This window comes from Syzygium oleosum, unplaced genomic scaffold, assembly GCF_021117445.2.
Source record: "Syzygium oleosum isolate NSW1041296 unplaced genomic scaffold, Sole_v2.1 Sole_v2.03, whole genome shotgun sequence".
NCBI classification, from domain to species: domain Eukaryota; kingdom Viridiplantae; phylum Streptophyta; class Magnoliopsida; order Myrtales; family Myrtaceae; genus Syzygium; species Syzygium oleosum.
Genome location: NW_026607487.1, coordinates 6,540,964 through 6,562,174, shown reverse-complemented (window position 1 = coordinate 6,562,174; position 21,211 = coordinate 6,540,964). Strand labels below are relative to the sequence as shown.

Genomic DNA, 21,211 nt, shown 5'->3' with positions numbered 1-21,211 from the left:
AGTAGATCTACTTAGAGGTTTGAGTGTCGCTCTCGCTCCCCATCTTTTTTGCTCGAGTGGCTCCAATTTGATGGGATGTGCATCGGTCAGAGGACATCGCCATCGCCATCATCTATAAAAAAGCTTTGGAAGAAAGATGAGAAATCTTGCTTTTGATATGTGATGGATGGTTGCATTGAGATAAGAGGCTAAGGTCTCGACTGAAATCGAGAGAGAAAGAAAGTGTCATTGGGACCAACTGCCAAAAGCCGTTGTTAAGACCAGACGGTCGAAGTATCTCGCATCTTCTGTCTACGGCTTTGTATACTCCTAAGCTTTTGAGTCTGGGACATTTTGACGTGATGTCGGGGTCAGGTTGACATGCACTTTGTATATAGGGGTGTCCCTCGTTTCAATTTGTTGTTTCGATACAGATTACCGCCTCGCGATGGTTGCCTAAGGACCGTGATCGCCCTGTGGTGGTTGTGATCCTAGGATCTTGTGGCGTGCGCGCGTGAGCGCTTGCTAGAGAGAGAGGGATCCACGACTGCTGTCGATATTCGAAAAAGCCCAGCCTGTGAGTTCCGCGACCGCCGTCGCGGCGGCTCTCCTTCACTAGATCTACTTCCAAGAGAGAGACCCGGTGGCGGTGGTGGCTCGAGAGCAATGACCACCGTTGTCATGCGTGGCCTGAGGACGGCAATCGCCTCGACGACAATCACGTAGAGGCAGTGTGACCGATGCCGCCGTTGTTGCTCTCTCTCTCGATGCTCTCTTTCATCCCTTTTTTTCCCTTGTTTTTTCTTTACTAATCCCCAGAGAATTAAATGATAGTACCTCCAAGCTTATTTGAACACAACCTAGCCTATTCGGAGCATAGCATCAAACATTAAAAAAAGGTAACATTAAATTGTAGGTGCCGAGACATCCCCGTGTCACCCTAGGTGCGGATGACTACTATACCGATCTACCTGGCATTACCCGACCGAAGCTGAGATGGAGTCTATCTTCTCCACCCATATATTTTCGGAATCTGTAGCATCAAACATAAGGTGACATCAAATTGCGCTCTTTATTTCCGAAAGCAAATGGCCCCCTCCAAAATCCCGGGAAACATGCCATGGTAGGTGTGGGTTCTTATAACACGTCCGCATCATCTCTTTTTTTTTTTTTTTTCCTTTTTGCGCATTGCTTTAACTAAATAAAAACGAAATATTCGCGAGGCTCCGTCTATTTCGCGAAAAATAAATAATTCGAAAAAAAATTTCCGAAAATAATGACTCGTACCGCTTACGAAAATGAACGACCGAAACTTATTCCCATCGTCCGTGAAAATGTATACGAATAAATTATTGTCGATAAAAAAATATTTTTCGTTAATTAATTATTTCAAAAAATGAAAAATATCATTTTTTGAAAAATGTTTTTCAATTCGTCCTTCTTCTTTTGTTTTTTTCCCAAGTGATTGTGCCGTGACCTTCGCTGTCCATATTGGTAACGAGGTCACGCGGACAAATGTCAGGTCCCTTAAATTTCGCTCGTCGTGCCTTACAGCTGGTGTTGCATGCTGGATTTAACACCAGAAGATAATTGCAATTATAGGCCCACCCGAGCCACAGAAATCGGCTGCAACTTTCAATCATTGTTTGGACTTTTTTTGAAACTTTGCACGAGCCCATCATGGAAATGAAAATTCAACTCTCTCTGAAAAGCTGGCGTCTTGGATTTTTTTTTCCTTTCCCTTTTTTTTTAATCTAAATCCTCAATTTTTCGTCGTCCTGACTTGGCGATGTATCGATCGAATTACGCTCGTTTCGACCGATTTACCTTCCCGATTGGCTCAGAGACAGACGTCCGTGGTTAGATTGGGGATGCTGTAAGATGGAAAAGATGTGCTCGATTGGCTTTTGATTGGTATCTCGGGATGGTCAGATAGATTCCGCCTCGCGTAAGGTTCGTTTCATTATTTAGCAGAGCAAGGCTCGAATCTCATTCAAACCCAAAACCTTTTTATGTTTGAATTGTACTCCGATTTCCTTTCATAATGACTGTCGCTAACTAGGAATAATCAATATAAGAGTCTCGATTCCAAATCGAGAGAGCATAACTCGAAAAGGAGCAAAGACACCGCAACAAACAATACCTGTAATTTGCTGCCATCAAGGACATTTTTTCCGATGGTCTAGAACATAGGTTCGGTCCAAACAGTTCGCGTCAATCACAAATCAAGAAAATAGCGAGACGTGTATCGAGTTATACAAGAAAATACACATATATTTGTATAGTTTCTACGTTGCGATGGACTCTGTCTACTTCATCGCATATTAAATAGTACATTTTCCGCCTCCCTAGCAGCCTGATTGGTGCATTTATCGGCCAATATTTGGATCCCCACTTTTTTTTAGATTCAAGATACTAGGTTGATACCTCGGAATTTGCTTAGTTCGATTGCGAGTAATCATAGTACATACCATAGATGTTAAAAGAACTTTACACAAGTGACCTTATACGCCATTTATTTGAGAAAGTGGACAGTCGCAATTTCGAATTAAGGATGGAAAAAACCGTTTGTGTACGATTTTCTTTTCATACTGTGGAGCTGTATGCTCTATTTTTCTTTTCCTTTGAATATTTTGTTTGGATAAAAGAGTTCCATTCCACTCTTTGAGGGCCTTCTTGGGGCCATTCATCTTCTGAACCAAGCTTAAAAGCCCATTGAACCAACCTACGAGGCCTTTTGGTAATGGGCCTTGGGAACAAATCTCTCAATTCTTTCGGATTCCAACTTCTAGCCTAAACACATTGATCCATATGCATGACATTAGAGGTGATCGGTTCCCGGTCCGGTCCGGTTCCAAGGTGAAACCGGCAAATTGAGGACCGGACACTAGTCTAGTCCAATGGAACCGGTTTTTTTTTTTTCCTCATTACTTGATACCATATATTTTGAAACTAGAATTGTGTTTTCCATGCAAACTATACATAATCACAAAATATAAGCGTGCAATTCTAGCCAATGCGATGATGAATTGTGTTCTCTATGCCGACTACACATATTATAAAAATGAAATGGTATTCCCATATCGACTACACATAATCACAAAAAAAAAAGTAATGTAGTTGGTTTGGTTTCCCATGGAACCAGGAACCAGATCGCGTGGACACTGGTTCCACTTTTAGGAATCGGGAACCGAACCGACACTCTCAGGAATTGGACCAAACCGTTTGGTCTAGTCTGATCCAGGCGATTTCCAATTTGAACGGTCCGCTTTGCACACCCCTACATGACATGACCACTAGAGAATGTCTTTTGTTTATCGATCACGTCATTAAAGATGCGTGACCGATCAATCACATCACTCGTGAATCACACATCTCTCTCGATTTTATATTTGCGTTTCCAAATCTTTTACTCTTCGTGTCATTATTTGGTAATATAACCACAACATGTAATATGGTAACCCGGATGGAGTAAGGATGTAAGAGGACTTTATCCTAAACGAGTACACGTTCCAATTTTGCAAGAGCGGGGTACTTTTTCAAACTTATTTCCTTGATTGGGATACCCCATATTAGGAGAGGCCCACAATTTTTTTGAATCTATTCAATTGCGTCCTCGACTAATGAGAAAAAACATATAAATTTTACAAAAATACTCCTTGAAAAATTATAGTCTCTATTAGATCATCAATATCTCATTATGTGAATTAGTTTCAATAAATTCCTTCGCTCGCCTATTGATATATTTCCCAACGAAGCGATAGTAATGATTTCACGATAGATTGGGGGATGCCTTGAAATAATCTAGGGCACTCTCAAATGTGGTGTGGTAGTACCTTTATAAGACTTCTATTTTCCTTCTGGTATATATCATTTCTTAGTTGAGAAAACAACTTACGGAATTTATCAGTACACACCGAATTGGAACGAGAATAATAGATTGTATAAGGACTTAAACAAATCTACGGCTTATAAAAGTTTTATTTGAATAAAATTCAGACTCATGGTATGTTGTCCCGATAGTTTAAATCTTAAAAAGGGGAAAACTTTGAGTAGAAAGGCGTCAATTTCTCAATGTAATGACTAAAGTGATTTTATTTTTCTTTATATTTCGAGTCCTTCCAATATATCCCGAAAATTCGTAAAAAATAAAAAAGTTATGGAAAATTCAAATATAAGTCCGCAGAATGTCAATATTTATAAAATTAAAAAAAATTTACAGGTGTTTCGGGTTTAAGAAAAAAAAATCCTCGTCGTCTTCGTCTTCATCATCATCGTCATCTTCTTCTTCTTCTTCTTCTTCTTCTTCCGGGCATGCGCAATGATGCTAGCGAAAGCTCCTTCCCCTCCAGTCAGCCTCAACTCCACACCCTTCAGCTCCAGCTCCAGCTCCAGCTCCGTCGCGTACCCTTTTTCCTTCCGCCCCCGTCTCCTCCCCTCCCGGGCCCTCGGTGCTCGCCGCCTCCCCGGCGGCAGGGCCCGCCACGTCGCCGTCCGGTCGGGGGGCTACACGAGGACGCCCTTGGGGACGCCGGGGGCCTACCAGCTGACCGATGACGAGACGGGCGAGCGGTTCATCGTCTGGGGCGGCAGCGACGACCCGGCCGACGCCCCGGTTCCGCCCGAAGACGTCCTCCGGTGGAAGCCCCCGAGGAAGAGCGGCGGCGGCGGCGGCGGCGGCGGCAGCGGGAGCCGCGGCCGTGGCGGCTCTAGCGGAGGTGATGCGCTTCGCTTGCGAATTGAGTTTTTTGGGTCATGTGGATGATGGGTAGTATTTGGTTTTAAGAACGTGGCAGATGAAGGAGATATTTTGGGATTGCTCTGTTGTTGTCGTTGATTGGCGGTTTCATTGTTGTTAGCTTTTAGCGAAAAGGGCAAAAAAAAAAGGAAGAAAAAGGGGGAAAAAGCGACAATGGGAGCTGAATGCTAGGTTAGATTATCTCAGTGATAGAGCTATAGCTAGCATAGTTTGCATTCAACTATAGACGTGTTTGATGTGAGTGTGCAAGTTGAATAACTACTGTGGTTCGTTCTGATGACGAATTTCCTTTTTTTTTTGTTGGGTTTTTTGTGTATGCATTGTCGATAAACGGTATCCAAGCCTTCGGAACAACTCAAGCAATTTGTTATATGCATTTCGTGCTGCGCAAAAGCCACGGCCGAATCAGTGTGGTCAAATGTATGACAAATGCAACACTAGTTCTTCTTTTGGAGCTTATCTGAATCATACAGTGTTGGGCAAATTATTTTGGTTTTTCTTAGTTTGGCTTGAAAACATATATGTGGGAACGAGTTAGAAATTTCTCTCCCATTTCATCTGTGTTAGACTTTCTTGTAGCGCACTCAATGCCTCTGTGTAATGTGTACAGTCAGAGCTTGGAGATGAGTTTGTTTTTCCAGCGATAAATTGAAGTCTGACAGTCATTTCTTCTTTTGCAGGCAATCATCACGGGTCAACCCTGCCAAAAGATGATTCTCCTACAGCAAGTGTGAGTGGTTTAGGCAGAAGTTTTGGACGATTGAAATCGCAGAGAGTCAAAGCTCTTGCTGAAAAATCTTCGAAGCTAAAGCAAGCCAGTCACAAAGATTATGAATCAGCAGCGGAAAATGTACCTTTTGATGTGCCTGATCTCTCTAATTCTAAATTGGACCAACTGGGGAAAAAGAAGAAAGCAGCTATCCTTGGACTTGGAGGAAAGGATTCAGGTGCTTACCAATCCAAAGCTGCCAATGACACGGCAGCGAGGACTGACACTGAAGATGTGGATCATTTAGTGCGCCGAATGGAACCTGATAAACATGGCATATCTGCCACCAGAGTAGTTGGAACTGAGCATTCAGTTCGTAGTTCTAATGCAGATTTCAGAGGATGGGGCAGGGGGGTTTCCCTGGATGACTATAGATCCGAGTCAAAAGATCTATACTTGCATAGGAAAGTTTCCTCCAATAGCGACTTCCATAGTCGAAAGTCCTTTGAAGATTTGGGTTGTAGTGACTTTATGATTGAATCTTTGAGGAAGCAGCGTTTTCTGCGCCCCTCACATATTCAGGTACATCAATAGTATGACCTACTCAAACTCAAAGGTTTCGGCTTGTTGCTTTCTCTTATTGTGCTGGGCAAATGGAAGGAACTTGGTTGTTGCTTCCTTACTGCTGTTTTAGCTGGCAATATACTAAACTTGACCACGTTCTAATCATTTTCCATTATATCTACTGTCTGCATGATATCCACGTCGAGCTTCAAATAAATGATAACCTTGTTTTGTATAGTTCTAGAGGTAAGCTTGCATTTATCACCATTAATATTTTATCTGTAAGTGTGAATTTGGAGCTGATGGATGTGGAAGTCATTAAGGGGCCAACCTATAGCATCGGTTTTTGTCTTTTCCTTTGCATGGGTATTGATAAGTAATTACATCAAGATGTTCTATCTACACCTTGACAAAAAGGAAGATCTTCTCCTAGTGTATAGCAACTCAGATTGATGCTAACTATGAACGACTGCAGGCAATGGCATTCAAACCTGTTATTGAGGGAAAGACTTGTATTATAGCTGATCAGAGTGGTTCGGGAAAAACGCTGGCTTATCTTGCACCAGTAGTCCAACGTCTCAGGCAAGAAGAGCTGCAAGGACTTAGCAAATCCTTCTCACAAAGCCCTCGAGTTGTCATTTTGGTTCCAACTGCTGAGTTAGCTTCACAGGTCGGTACTTGTGTCCTTTCTTGTGCCTTTTCTTTGACCCTTACGTGCTTTGGCAAGCAAGTCACCAGCTTTTACTAGTTTATGGCCATTTTAAGCTCTCATCCTATACTGTGATAGGCTATTGCTCAAGCAGCAAATTTGTGGTAAAAAAGCACTCCAATTCATTTTTGGTGGCAGTCAACCTGTTTTTAACAACTTGTCGCCTATAATACTCAAATTGTCATCTCTTCTTTCAAAAAAGAAAAAAATAATTAGAGATTCCTAAGTGTTCCAATCCCAAGGATTTTACTGGGTTCCTGGAAAGACAAATATACAATTTGAGTGGCACAGTTGCTTATATGATGTGCATAATCCTCTCATGTATAATAACTGGAAATCTCCTTGAAGCTGTTGAAAATGGAGGTGTTCTGAATTTGGATATAGTTGGTCTTATGTACAGCAATGCCTGTTTTTGCTAGTAGTGGATGACAAACATAACGTAATCTTTCGCGCCCACATGATTGATACTTAATAGCTATAGTAAGTTTTATGCAGGTTTTGAGTAACTGCCGATCCATATCAAAGTTTGGGGCTCCATTCCGGTCTATGGTTGCCACGGGTGGTTTCAGGCAGAAAACTCAGCTGGAAAATATAGAAGAAGGTGTTGATGTCCTAATAGCCACTCCTGGTCGCTTCATTTTTCTCGTTAAAGAAGGCTTCTTGGAGTTGAAGGATCTTAGATGGTAAGCCTATGCATCGTATAATGTTGCGTGAATGAGTTTGGGTGCATGAGCTATTCAAAATCATGTGATGGTGCTACTGTTTTCTAGATTTAGTACTGCCACTACGTATCATCACCATTCTTTGAGGAAAGGAAAAGATTAGCGAAATTTTCTATTCTTACATACACAGAGCTGAATCTTGATTTTCTGGCTTGAGTTATGGAGACTTTTGCTTTGATTTACAAAAATGCTAGATATATTGCTAATTGTTAGCCCCAATAGATTTCCTTGAAATTGACTGGTGACAACTTGAAAAATCTCCACTCGTCATATTGTTCGATATAGGATATGAAGTTAAAAAAAACTTTTGTTAATGGATTTGCGCTAAGAATTTGAATGACTTCAAAGCCTGGTTGATTTTGGCATTCAGCAGATTTCAGTCCATGCTATACTACAAACAAAGATCTCTATGTAGCTATCGTGTACTCAAAAACAGAAGAATGGTTTCTTTATACATATTGCAGATTGTTTTGCAACTGCTGCTACAGTTTATGGCTTTACGATGCAGCGTGATTTTGGATGAGGTGCATATTCTCTGCAATGATGAGGAGTTTGAAGCAGCTTTTCAAAGCATAATCAATTCTTCACCTGTCACCACACAGTATCTGTTTGTGACAGCCACATTGCCAGTAGATATATATTACAAAATAGTTGAAATTCTCCCCGACTGTGAAGTGATCATGGGACCTGGCATTCATCGGACAAGCCCTCACCTCGAAGAGGTTGGTCTAAAGCAGTATTATTCCCCTTTCTATTAATTGCCAATGGATACATTACTGTTATCTAATTTAGGCACAAAATGATTCACGTCCGTGTATATACATTTTTCTGGATGCTTTTGGACAATATATTATTCATAACTAAGCTGTCGTTTATGCTCCCTAAAAGAGATGGAACCTGGTTTTACCTTGATGCTTTGGCTTTGGCTTTGGGGGTCGATTGTTACTGCATATGACTGGGGAAGGTGGAAAGTGGATGAAGAGTGGAATGAAATTTTTTCCTTGAATGACTCTTAGCACATGCGTATTGGTAGTCTATAGTATTGTTTTGACCAAAAGCAATATATACTATCTAAAGATGCCACCAGCATTCTGTAAGTCATTAAAACCGCTTGGAGGTGAAGAAAAATAAAATCGGGACAAGTCTCTGAAATTTCATTGATTGTGCTGAGATGATTGAGGATTATATTTGGATCATATCTGTTTCTCTTCTTTCCTCAATTTGCAGAAGAGTTAGTGCAGTTGTCCCAAATTTTTTTTCTATTTCATTTGCCTGTTTGTTGATTCTCAGAATTTAACTTTGTACAGAGGTATTGTACAAACTAATTTATGCTGCACATACTGGAGAAGGATTATTTTCCCAAGAGTAATTTTAGATAGGCTAAGAGCTTTCTCATTTGGGTTGAACAGTTTTCTTCTATTACATGAGATTGCTTTGTCCTTCCCCCTTGATGAACATGTCGCATAAATTTGCTGTGGTAGCTAACCAGTGCTATTCCTCCTATTTTAGTATCAAAAAGAAAACAAACCGAGTACCATTGTAATAGAGGAGAATTTAACTGTTACGTGTCATCTCCAGTTTCTCATAGATTGTAGTGGAGAGGAAGACAGCGAAAAGACTTCAGATACTGCATTCCTGAATAAGAAGTCTGCTCTTATTCAGCTTGCGGAAGAAAGCCCAGTAACCAAAACGATTGTTTTCTGCAACAAGGTATGTTGATCTTTCAGTATATGCTGCTTGAAATTGACTCATCATTACATTTACATCTCTCTCCCGACCATCTCGCAAACTCCTGACCTGGAGTTTGAGAGAAGTCTCTGAAGCCACCTGGATGGAGGACTCATCATTACTTTTAAATCATCCTCCTTCTCCATATACAGATCGAGACATGTCGAAAAGTTGAAAATGCATTGAAACGCGTTGACAGAAAAGGTGCTCGTACAAGAGTTCTACCTTTTCATGCTGCTGTTTCACAAGAGTCGCGACAGGCAAATATGAAAGAGTTTGCTGCTTCTCCATCTAAAGATGTCTCCTTGTTTTTGGTTTGCACCGACAGGTATGTATAGTTGCTTTGTCCAATACCAATCAATATGTGCTTCTTGATATAGATCTGCTCAGCAGCCAATCTTGATCCCTAAAAGTAAGCCTTTAGTTAAACTATGCATGGCTTGCCAAGACCCAGGTCTTCAGTTCTCTGTTCAAACTTGCACATTTAATAATGTAGTCAGTCTCAGCAAGAATTAGATGAAAATAGTAATGGCTGGGATGGGCCTTGTTCTGTCTTCTGGATTTTGCGAGTTTTTCGGTATTGGGCTCAGCTCAATTTGTCCGATGGGCAAGAGCCGAGTGTTAGCGAACACTCGAGGCACTCACCTAGGTGCTCAGGCAAAGCGAGGCAAAGCCTCTGCTCCTCACCTCATCTCAGGCAAAATTTCCTCATTTAAGGTAAGCGCCTGAGGTGAGGTTCTCCTCCTCTGAGAAGATTTGTCTAGGTTAAATTTTTCTTTAACTTCTTTTTCCCGTTCTTAGTAAAAGTAAAGAAGAGAATAGGTAAATATCTTTTTGAAAGAGCTGTTGGAAGTGGAGGACAGCTACTAGGCTCTGAGAAGCCGAAAGATTTGTAGCTTCTTTTATCTCAAAACGGCCACAATGTTTCTCTCTCGGTCCTTTGTCTTCCAAAGCTTGTGAGGAAGCATGGAACAAAAAAAAAAAAAAAACAATGAAGGTCGATCTACTTATCTCGTAGTCTCGCCTTTTTAATTCTTTGTTCACTTGTAGACACTCAACATATTGCACCGGTGCAATATGTGCTGCAATGCAGACCTTGAATAACTTGGGATTCTAAGTAGGAAGACCTAATAAATTGTTTGTTGATGGATTTAATCCCCACTTTTTACTGAGCACCTCTCATTGTTCAGCCTAGCACCTGAGGCATTGTGGGGTTCTGAGCCTCTTAACAGCGCATAGTGCTTTTAACAGCACTGTTTGCGGCAGTCAAATGAAAGGCGGGTGCTTTTAACTATTGGCGGGGTCACTGGGCACATATGAATTTACCAAAGACATGTCACTCTCATCTTTCCTTAAGTATTTGCAAGATCCTGATGTTTTTTTAACCATACGGCAGGGCGTCACGAGGAATCGACTTTACCGGAGTGGATCATGTTATTCTCTTTGACTTCCCGCGCGATCCGAGCGAATATGTACGCCGTGTTGGAAGAACAGCGAGAGGTGCTAAAGGGAAAGGCAAAGCGTTTGTCTTTGCAGTTGGGAAGCAAGTTTCCCTGGCAAGAAGGATAATGGAGAGAAACCGGAGAGGCCATCCCTTGCACGATGTGCCGTCTGCTTATGAGTCGATGAGGTGAGACGTACGTGCACTAAGTGGGATCAAATTCATGCCTGTAGTGACGGGAGTAGATCCCATCAGTCCATTCTTTTCTCCTGCATTTTATGGACGAGCGGCGCGCGGCAAGAAGTGAAGACGTAAAATGTGTGTCGTTTGATGAGATTTTGGTTCTTCCATTTTGCATCTACATGTAAAGGGGGATCACAGAAGAGTGTATGCAATGAAGAGCTTGATATCAAGGTTACAAACCAATATACCTATATAGTTTGGTCTTTATTCCGTTCGTCGTTGAGGGGAGATCGATGCTCTCGAGGATCGAGACCGACTTAAGAAGTCTCGGAGGCCTGTACTGTCTGAAGTTGCACTTTGTTGTTAATGAATATACAATAAGCTAATTTACGAACACAAAATATAGTTTATGAATTTTATTTTGCATCTATGATACAAGAAGCGGTTTACGAACTTTACTTTCAGAGCTAAATTACTCATTTCAAAGGTAAATTAAATTACTTCCTCTAAGGTAAATGACTTCGTCTTAAGAGATGTTGCTCCTTTTAACGGTATTGTAATTTCCCTTGTAGGTCACGCCTTATTGTTCTTGTACCTAGTAATATATAAATCCAGCAATTGTGATTTAACTGATCTCATTGTAATTTGGATTGCACCTGTAGTTAGTATTTTTCTTTTTCACGTATGAGTTTAGCTATAGACTTCGTACGATGAGAATGCCAATCATCTTAGTATAGTAACTTATCTTAAATTGTCGCAACAGACATAACTTGTAATTTGTACCAACCTCAATTTATTTTTCTTACAGTGTAGTTGTAAGAATGGAAAAGACCATTTGACTAGAATGAAAGTTTCATTCCATTCTTTGAGGCCTTCTTGGTGTCATTCGTCTCCGGAACCAGCTTAAAAGCCCTTGGCAAATTTTGTAGTCTACATCTTCTATCCAAGCCCATCCGCTTGCATGACATGTAGAATGTATTTTATGTATCGATCACTCGCATCTCAGTCAATTTTGATAGAGATAATAACATAAGTAGTCTATGTACTTTAATCTAATGTGCAATGTCGTCTATGAACTTTTAGTTTGTGCAATATTGTTCCTGAACTTTGGTCCAATGTGCAATCTCGTTCTTTGACTTTTAATTTGTTTAATGTTGTCCATGAACTATTAGTAAATGTTGAATTTGATGTGAACGAGAACGAGATCGTATATTATCTTGAGAAGCATGCACTTCACCATAAAAAAAAGCGAGCAATTTATCATGAGGAGGGCGCACTTCACCCTAAAGAGCATTGCACATTATTTAGAACAGGACTGCGTCTCAACAGGAACCTTGTAATTCCTCGGTAAACAAGCATGTCCTGACACCCTGTATTTAGCTGGGTCAAGAAATGGGGGGCCAGACAGCAACAAGGAGTACTGTGCGAAGGATAGTAAGAAGGGATCCAACGTCATTCTCCCTCTGCCCTCTTCACCATGTGCAGTTGCAGGCCCCATGTGCAAAGCATCCAAAGAACAAAATGGCAAAGAAAATCATTGTACATGGAGAGAGAGAGAGAGAGAGAGAGAGAGAGTAATAAATAAATTATTTGTGCAAAAGAGCAATGAAAATAGAGAAGTAATTGTATGAATTATAAAAGTTTGATGCCTTTGGCTTCCGCGCATGTCCCGCCACAATCACCCTTCTTTCCATGCTTTGCCCATGGGGCCTGCAACTGGGAAAGGCGAAGAGGTCGTCCTTTGCTTCGTACAATAATTCAATAGTTCTTGTCTGGCTCCCATTTCTTGAACCACCCCTTAAACCTTGTAATTTCCGAAAAAAAAAACCTTTTAGTTAATTAAATTTTTTCAATTTGTCCATCTTTGGAAAATATTGAGTCGATGGACGAATTGGAGTTAGGTACTCCCACTATTCTCCTAATCAGACATAAGCCTAACTTATCTGACGTTGCTGCCTTGAAATTCCATATTTTGTTTAACCTCGATACCAATGAGGTATTTACGATATTTTTTTTCTTTTTAAAGATTTAGCGATCGAATTGTGTCTAAACCAGCTTGAAGGTTTGCAATGAAATTCGATCTGGGGCCAGTCAAATTTTCCCCCCTAATCTTATGCATAATGTATCTTTACGAGAGCAAATCTAGGTAGCAACCATAGTAATGAAGAAAAGTAACAGTTTTTTTCTTTCTGGACATTATTTAGATATGACTTTTTTTTATCAAGTGTTTCTGGACACCTGTTGAGCAATCGACTGCATAATTTTTGGAGCTTTCAGTACATTGAGCTCTCGTGTTAAGGTGGTATTCGATCTACATGAACAAAAATTATGTAATAACTTCTCCTTCTTTTGATAATGGGATGGGGTTCATGAGGCTGCATCAATGAAACCATGATGCCTTATGATCTATGTGATGCATGATGATGGTGGATGGGTGCGTTTGGGAATTTGTGTGACGTGAGCGGTGAGAGAGAACTGATTGAGCAATAATAGAGCAAGAGTTTCGGGGTTGGGCTGGAGACGGGGCCCTCTTCTTTACTTTCTGAGCCTTTGGTGGCTTTAATGATGCCAAGACTTGTCGGTCCCACGTCCGACCAACTTGCTTCCGAGAAATTGAGGCAAAAGAAATGAAATTCAAATTCAAATGAGACGAGATGAAATCCAACGGCAGCTTCTTCCGAGAAAGAAAGAGCACTTCAGTGCTTGAAAAGTCTTTGGTTCGCACTATCATTTGACGCTGTTGTCCTGGAAGTAAGAACTTGGGTTTCCTCTCCGCTCAGTACACTCTATTTGGAACCGTCCTCGCACTCTTGTTTAATCCTCTGCCGCTCACGAATCAAGCCATGCCCCTCGCGGAGCTCTTTCTTGGCGCCTTTCTTCAGGTGCTGTTTGATAGGTTGGCCTCTCGCGAGCTTCTCTACTTTGCGCAGCGCGAGGGTATCGATACGCTGCTGAAGAAATGGGAGAAGATGCTAATCAGTATCAACCAGGTGCTGGATGATGCAGAGGACAGGCAACTGATTGGCGATCTTGGGGTGAAGTTGTGGCTCGAAGATCTCAGGAACTTGGCCTACGACATCGAAAACTTGCTAGATGAGTTCGCCACAGAATCTGCAGAAAACAAGTCCAAGGCAGAACCCGATACTAGCAAGGTGCGTTCCCTTCTTCCGAGTTGTTGCTTCAGATCAAGCCCGAGAGCATTTATGTTCGATCACAAAATGAGATCCGCGATAGAAGAGATGGATGGCAGATTAAAGGATGTCATCACTCAGAAAGATACTCTAAACTTGAAAGAGACTAACGGGAATCGATCAGCATACTGCCGACAGGATAAGCCGCTTCCCACCACCTATTTGCCCGAGCCTGGTTTCGTTAGTAGGGAGGATGAAAAAAGGGACATCCTCAAATTACTGACAGGAGAAGAGGATGATAGAACGTATGCGGATCTAAAAGTGATTCCCATTGTGGGGATGGGAGGTGTTGGGAAGACAGCTCTGGCTCAGCAAGTCTACAATGATGCTGGAGTCACCGGCTATTTCGATGCGAAAGCATGGGCTTGCGTTTCCGATAATTTCGACGTGCTTGCTATTACAAAGACAATCCTAGAGACAATCAATGGCCATTTGTCTTGTGAAGGTAAGGACCTGAATTGGCTTCAAGATAAGCTCAAGGAAAACCTTTCGAGGGAGAAGTTTCTTGTTGTTCTAGACGATGTTTGGAACGAGAATTATGGAAACTGGACTACCCTCTTGAAGCCTTTTCAATCGGGAGCGAAGGGAAGCAAGATCATCATCACGACTCGTAATCTCCAAGTTGCTGAAATAGCCGGTGCTCCACCATATACTTTGAAAGAGTTGCCACAAGATGCTTGTATGACTTTGTTTGCATTTCATGCTCTTGGAGTCGGAAATTTCGATTGTCATCCCCATCTTGAAGAATTAGGTCGAAAAATAGTGGGAAAATGCAAAGGGTTGCCATTAGCAACGAAGACATTGGCCGGGCTACTACGCACCAAAGTTGGTCCCCATGAATGGGAAGCTATATTGAACAGCAAAATTTGGGACCTACCAAAAGAAAGTAATGACATCCTTCCGGCTTTGAAACTTAGCTACCTCCATCTTCCTTTGAATCTAAGGAGATGTTTTGCTTACTGTGCTATATTTCCCAATGACTATGAAATCCAACGGGATGAGTTGATTCACTGGTGGATTGCAGAGGGTTTGTTGGAGGGAAAAGAAGGAAAGAACTGTTGGAATACAGGTTTGAAATTTTTCAACGAGCTAGTATCTAGATCGTTACTTCAAAAGTCGAGTAGAAGTGAATCACGATTCTTGATGCATGATCTTGTGAATGACCTGGCAAAGCTAGTTGCAGGTGCAACCCATTTTAACTCAGAGGAGTTTAAGTTCGAAGGTAATCAACATACTGCATCTTTAGCTCGTCATGCCTCATTCATATCCAACGGTCACATTGTGTCAGAAAGACTCAAAATATATCATGGAATGAAGGGACTTAGGAGTTTCATATCGTTAGATAAGCATAAGCAATATAGTAGTTTATTTTTGTCTTAGAAAGTGCTATGTGACTTGTTATCTGGATTGAAGTACTTGAGGCTGCTTTCATTAAGTGGCTACTGTATCATAGAGGTACCGGATTGCATTGGCAAACTAAGGCACTTAAGGCACCTTAATCTGTCGCATACTTATATTAGAACGCTTCCAAAGTCAATTATTGCATTGTACAACCTAGAGGCTTTGATGTTGCGGAACTGTCCATTTCTTGTTGAATTACCAAAAGGTATGGAGAAACTGATTAATCTGAGATTTCTTGACATTACCAACACTCCGAGGCTAAGAGCAATACCGCTATATATAGGTAATATGGTGGATCTTGAGATGTTGACCGAATTTGTAGTGGCAACAGGAGATGGCTTGAGATTGAAGGAGTTAAAAAACCTGGAGAACCTTCGAGGGGAATTGTGCATCTCTAATTTGCATAAGGTTCGAGAAGCCGAAGATGCCAAAGATGCCAATTTACACACCAAGGAGGGAATATACCGGTTGAACATGCAATGGAGTACGAATTTTGAAAATTCTCGGAATGAAGAGCTTGAAGCAGAAGTCTTGGACTTTCTTCGCCCTCACAAAAAGCTTGCAAATTTTGAAATATCCTACTATGGTGGCCTAGAATTCCCGTCATGGTTAGGAAGTCCCCCACATGTTAACATAGTGCATTTACGTTTACATGGGTGTCGTAAGGCCAAAGCATTACCATCACTTGGGCAGCTATCTTTGCTAAAAGAATTGTACATCGAAGGTCTAAATGCGATATGCACGGTAGGGTCTGAATTTTATGGAACTAAAAGTCCTTTTCCGTCCTTAATTACTTTGGTGTTCGAGGACATGCCATTGTGGGAGGATTGGTCTCATCGCGTTCGCACCGACGGAGTAGGAGTATTATTCGCTTGTCTTGAGCATCTCGCCATTAAGGATTGCCCTATGTTGATGGGAAGATTGCCTAGTCAACTAAGCTCCCTCATAACGCTTGAAATCAAATCTTGTCCTCGTATGGATGCCTCGCCCTCTATCACGAGCCTTCCATCTCTCAATGAATTAAACTTTGGAGGTTGTAATGACGGGGTATTGAAGAGTTTGGTAAACCTGACATCTCTAACTGCTCTTGCCATTGAAAATGTTGCTGAATTAACTTGCTTAAATCATGGGTTCACAAGCTCCTTGATCAAGCTAGAGAAGTTGGGGATGCGGAATTGTAACGAGTTAATATACTTGTGGCAAGATAGAGATGTCATCCGAAATCTCGCTTGCCTGAAGAACTTAGTCATCGATGGATGTCCGAAATTCATATATTTTGTGGCTGGAGAAGGAGATATGGAGCTGCCCGGCAATCTCGAGACTATCGAATTGACATTTTGTGTCAATTTAGAGAAGCTCCCAAGCAAGATGCACACCCTCTCCTCTCTTAGAGACTTAACGGTCGATAACTGTCAAAAACTCGTGTCCTTCCCCGAAACAGGTATACCGACATCGGTGATATCATTAAACGTTAGAGGCTGCAATATGTTACAATCTTTACCCAGAGGATTAAGTATTCATCCGGATGAACCAAGCACTGGCAACAGTAGCAATAGCAATAACTGCATTGACATGACGTCTTGTCTGCAAGAATTATCAATCCGCGAATGCAATTCTCTGCCAGCCTCTCTATTCAGCGAGGGTAGATTTTTACCTGCAACCCTCGAGACACTTAGGATTTCTTACTGCAATGGAGTGGAGTCGCTCGCGGAGATAAATATAGACCGTCTTCAGTCGCTTCAAGAGATTGAAATTAGGGATTGCAAGAATTTGAGAAGTTTACCTCCGTGCCTGCACGCACTGTCCCATCTCACTTCCTTGGCATTGGTCAAGTGTCCTGCATTGGAGCTAGAGTGCTTCCCTCTTCTTCCTCTCAGCATCTCGAGATTTTCTCTTAAGGAGTGTCCAAAGATAAAATCGTTACCTAATCAGTTGTATCGACTTCCATATCTCTGTGAACTGGCAATTTCAGAGTGTGAGAGTATTACGTGCTTCCCCGATAGAGGATTGCCACCCCAGCTGCAGGAACTTACGGTATGGAAATGTGGGAATATGAAGCAGCCGGTGAGGGAGTGGCTTACCCCCCTCACCTCCCTTCAATTTCTCTGGATAGAAGGCAATGCCGGAGGAGCGGGAGAGGAGAAGGATCTTCGGCTTCCGCTCCCTTCCTCTCTGCTCCATCTCCGTATGTATGACATGGGGAAGGTGGAAAGACTGGCCAGCAGTCTCCCTCCCTCTCTCCAGAGCTTATGGATCGATAATTGCCCGAAGCTGAGGGAGTTGCCCCAGGATGGCCTCCCTCCCTCCCTTGAATGGCTCTGGATCAGGGGATGTGAGATTCTGGAGGATCGATGCAAGAAAGGGACCGGCCGCTATTGGCCCCTCATCCGCGAAATCCCGCGGGTCAGATTGAGCCGTGACCCATTCCGGTCAATTACTTAAAAGGAGGATTCAGACTCGAATGCTATTATATGCGGGGAAGAGATAGGGGGGGTTTTTAATATTATCTGAGCTTTGACTTTTTTTTTTTTTGGGCGTAACCATCACCATCCCAATCGCCGCCTCTCTCCGCTTCTTCTTCGGCTCTCCTCCTCTCGATGGCCCTTCGGGGTAAAAACCAGGTATTTGATTTCAACTCGCTGTCAAATTCTCTCCTCAGATTTGGTACCGGTTCCCCCCACTACGATCTCATCGATCCCGGCACAAATTGTTGTTGACGGGGGCTGCTCGCGTCTTTGAACTTTGGATTTCTCGTCCACCAATTCTTTTGTCATCACTACGCTCCAGTCCTCATTACCCAAACATTCTCTCCATCTTTGCTGGCCTCGCAGGTTAACATCGGCAATTCCCACCCATTGGTGGAGCTTGTCAGTACTAAAGTCCGAGGAGGAGGAGATGCTGAAGGGTTGGACCCCGGACGTGAGATTGCTCCTCATTGTAGAGGCGAAGAAGAAGGGGTACGTGCCACTGCGGGCTAGCTTCCTTGTTAACATCTTGGACTTTGGCGGAAGCTTTTCCCATGATTTTTTGTTGGTTCTCGAATTACTGGCGGGGATAGAGGTATGTATATGTTCTCTTTCCCCCGTTCGCTGAGTGTCTTGTTTTTCCCCTGATGTTCAATCCACTAGATGAATCTAAAGTCTGGACATGATTTATATGATGAATAAATAGCAAAAGACGAGTTTGAAAAATGTTTGAAAGTTGCATTGCATCAAAAAAGTATGGCTCAGAACTTCAGATGGATAGAGCAAGTTCATTTCATGTTAATGGCAATTAAGATGCTTTAAATCCTCTTTCCCGTTTTAGTCTGGAAACTCCATTTGAACACATTTACTAAGTTGTGGAATGCACCTCACTGATTTCGATTCTTATATGTGAAATTTACTTTTGCAGCATTCACCTGAAGTGGAAGGAACTCGATATTAGCTTTCTGTTTGCATCTGCCGATTCAAAGTGCTTGTTCTCACGCACGCAATCTTCTCATTTTTGAGCATACTGTGACGCATATCGAAATCTACGGTGGAAACGGATTTATTGCGCCTCAACCCTTCCGTTCCAGCATTCTACTCACCATCCAAGACTAAGGAATGGTTTAGTCGGTTTGAGTACAGACACAAATGAAGGCGTTTCACCGACTGGATAGCACTCAATGAAATCTTTGCCCAAAGTTCGTTTCGCTAACTGTTCATATTCTGCTTTATGGAATCAAAGAGGTATAGCTCTGGATTCTAGAGTCGCTGGTTGGCAAAGTTTAAAGGGTGAGTAGATTTGTTTCTGCTGCTACTTTTGACTAGTTGTTTAAGAGGCGGGTAATGATCATGGGGGTGTAATCAGAATTTAGAAAGAATCTCTTCTGAAGGATTGGCAAATTGTCCGCACTGCTTGTTCATTTCTAGCATTGTATCAAAGCACATATCAATGATTTAAAATTTCTCGTCTGTTATGTTGTTTGTTAAAATTTCCTCGGTCATCTCATTGACGTGATTGCGTCCACATTCTGTTGTGCATAAGGGATCGGTTCTATGGGAGGGGAGTGTTATGATATGTAATCACTTGGCTCGTTTCCTAAAAGCTTAAGCTTTTAAAAGATGCATTTGTCTAACATGCAGCAATCAAATCAAATAGCATGAGCAATCAGCCAATCCTATGTTCTTGTTTGGTTCTTTCTTTTAGTTATTTTGGATGGTCTGAAATACTTTCAGATAATCTCATAAAATCATCAGTTTACAACAAGATTTAAAGCTTGGACAGTTAAAAGCTGCTCATATGCCGAAGACCTTCAGCTTATTAAATCTTTTATTTATAGTCTGGTTAACTATTAGAGCCAACTCTTTCTGTTGCCAAGAAAGTTTTTGAAATGGTTGAGCACAAGTGTAGAGCTTTCATTTGGAAGGGAGATTCGGATGCTAAAGAGGGAGCAAAAGTTAGATGGGACACTGTCTGTCCTCCTAAGCAGTTTGGAGGCCTTAGCATTTGAAGACTGGATTTGTGAAATATGGCTTGTATTTTAAAGTGTCTGTGGAGTGTTTTGTTGAGGTACGGTCTCTATGTTTTTCCTGGCTCTATAGCTATCATCTTGACTGGAAACCAGATGCTACTTATGCTTGGAAGAAGTTATTAAAAGTCGGGAATATCTTGAAACTCCGCATTAGATATATGGTGGGTAATGGATATAATATTTCTCTTGGTATGATTTGTGACACCATGCTAGGATCTTGCCGGAATCATTTCTCAAGGAGAATAGCTTATGAATCTTCTCTTCCTCTGCAGGCCAAAGTATCTGCTGTTATTCGTAACTCTCATTGGAAGTGGCCCGCTGCTAGGTCTAGAGAGTTGGTTTCCATCCAAGCTGCTGTTTGTGGTGTGAATTTTCCTAATTCCTCAGCTGCAGAGAATGTTGTATGCACAGCTTCTTCAACTGGTTGCCTTAACTCTTTTGTTACTTGGGAAATTGTTAGAAACAAGAATGCTGATGTTGACTGGTACAGACTTTGTGGTTCTCCCCTAATGTGCCAAGATTTGACTTTAATTCTTGGTTAGTAATACATGATAAAATCCCTACTTTTGAGAGGATTAACAGTTGGTCTGTCGGGAGAACAAGATCTCTCTACATGTTTTGTAATCTAAGTATTGAATCTCACTCTCATCTAATTTTTCAAGTGTAGTTTCTCTAGTGAAGTACAGAGAAAGGTCTTAATTCTGTCAAGCTAATCACTGAATCTCGCTGTCATTTAGTTCTTGATGTTTAATGTATTCAACATTATCGAGTTCTCTGTTAAGCATACTTTTGAGTGTTGCCTTGGTGTCAAAATAAGATCGGCACCGATAAGCATTGTAGGTTGTCTTGCTTGGGAATCTTAAGTTTGTGAAAACTATCCAGCTAGAGTAGGGTTTGTTCGAGGTTGTGCTTCTTGTTGTTTTTTGGTGTGTAAAGTTGCGTGTTTTAATCCGAAAACTATCCATTGACGGCAGATAAATGTCAATTCCAACCCTCTTCTTTTCGGGTCCAATTTTTATGAGGTCCAGTTATTGACCTCGCATTTCTCCAGATAGTCATTGGAGGAAGAAGCACAATCGATGAAAAGGAGTTGTTATAAGGTTGAAAAGATAAATGTTTATTGACCAAGATTTCGAGAGGGACCAAAAGATTCCAAGAGAGACTTTATAACATTTTATTTTGCATTCATGGTAATTCCGTAGGAAATTCAACCTCCAAATTCGGACCTTTTTCTTGTAGCTATTTGCAATAATATCATCATCATTTTAATAAAGAAATTATTTGTAAAAAATAAAAATAAATAAAAATAAAGAAATTGTTTGGAACG

At 41.6% G+C, this 21,211-nt stretch overlaps 1 protein-coding gene, 2 long non-coding RNA genes and 1 pseudogene across 6 annotated transcripts; all 4 read left to right on the top strand.

Moving 5' to 3' along the window:
- The first annotated feature begins 4,249 nt into the window (after positions 1 to 4,249).
- LOC115692645 (DEAD-box ATP-dependent RNA helicase 50) lies at positions 4,250 to 11,037 on the top strand. 4 transcript variants are annotated; one of them, XM_056309671.1, is made up of 8 exons: positions 4,251 to 4,697; positions 5,419 to 6,029; positions 6,487 to 6,681; positions 7,216 to 7,403; positions 7,951 to 8,164; positions 9,021 to 9,152; positions 9,323 to 9,498; positions 10,567 to 11,037. In XM_056309671.1, the coding sequence occupies exons 1-8, from the start codon at positions 4,301 to 4,303 to the stop codon at positions 10,802 to 10,804; spliced, it is 2,151 nt and encodes a 716-aa protein (XP_056165646.1). In that variant the 5' UTR covers positions 4,251 to 4,300; the 3' UTR covers positions 10,805 to 11,037. The 4 variants fall into 4 exon arrangements, with proteins under 4 accessions (XP_056165648.1, XP_056165646.1, XP_056165647.1 ...); XM_056309672.1 differs by having other exon boundaries at positions 4,252 to 4,679; XM_056309674.1 differs by lacking the exon at positions 4,251 to 4,697 and adding an exon at positions 4,888 to 4,909.
- A 2,322-nt stretch (positions 11,038 to 13,359) lies between these two features.
- Positions 13,360 to 17,915, top strand: LOC115692644 (putative disease resistance RPP13-like protein 1; annotated as a pseudogene).
- Positions 17,916 to 18,299: 384 nt separating this feature from the next.
- Positions 18,300 to 19,329, top strand: LOC130137724 (uncharacterized). The gene is made up of 2 exons (XR_008816099.1): positions 18,300 to 18,446; positions 18,780 to 19,329. It is a non-coding gene; the product is annotated as an uncharacterized LOC130137724 (long non-coding RNA).
- A 608-nt stretch (positions 19,330 to 19,937) lies between these two features.
- On the top strand, positions 19,938 to 20,564 carry LOC130137725 (uncharacterized). The gene is made up of 2 exons (XR_008816100.1): positions 19,938 to 20,045; positions 20,157 to 20,564. It is a non-coding gene; the product is annotated as an uncharacterized LOC130137725 (long non-coding RNA).
- Positions 20,565 to 21,211: the final 647 nt, after the last annotated feature.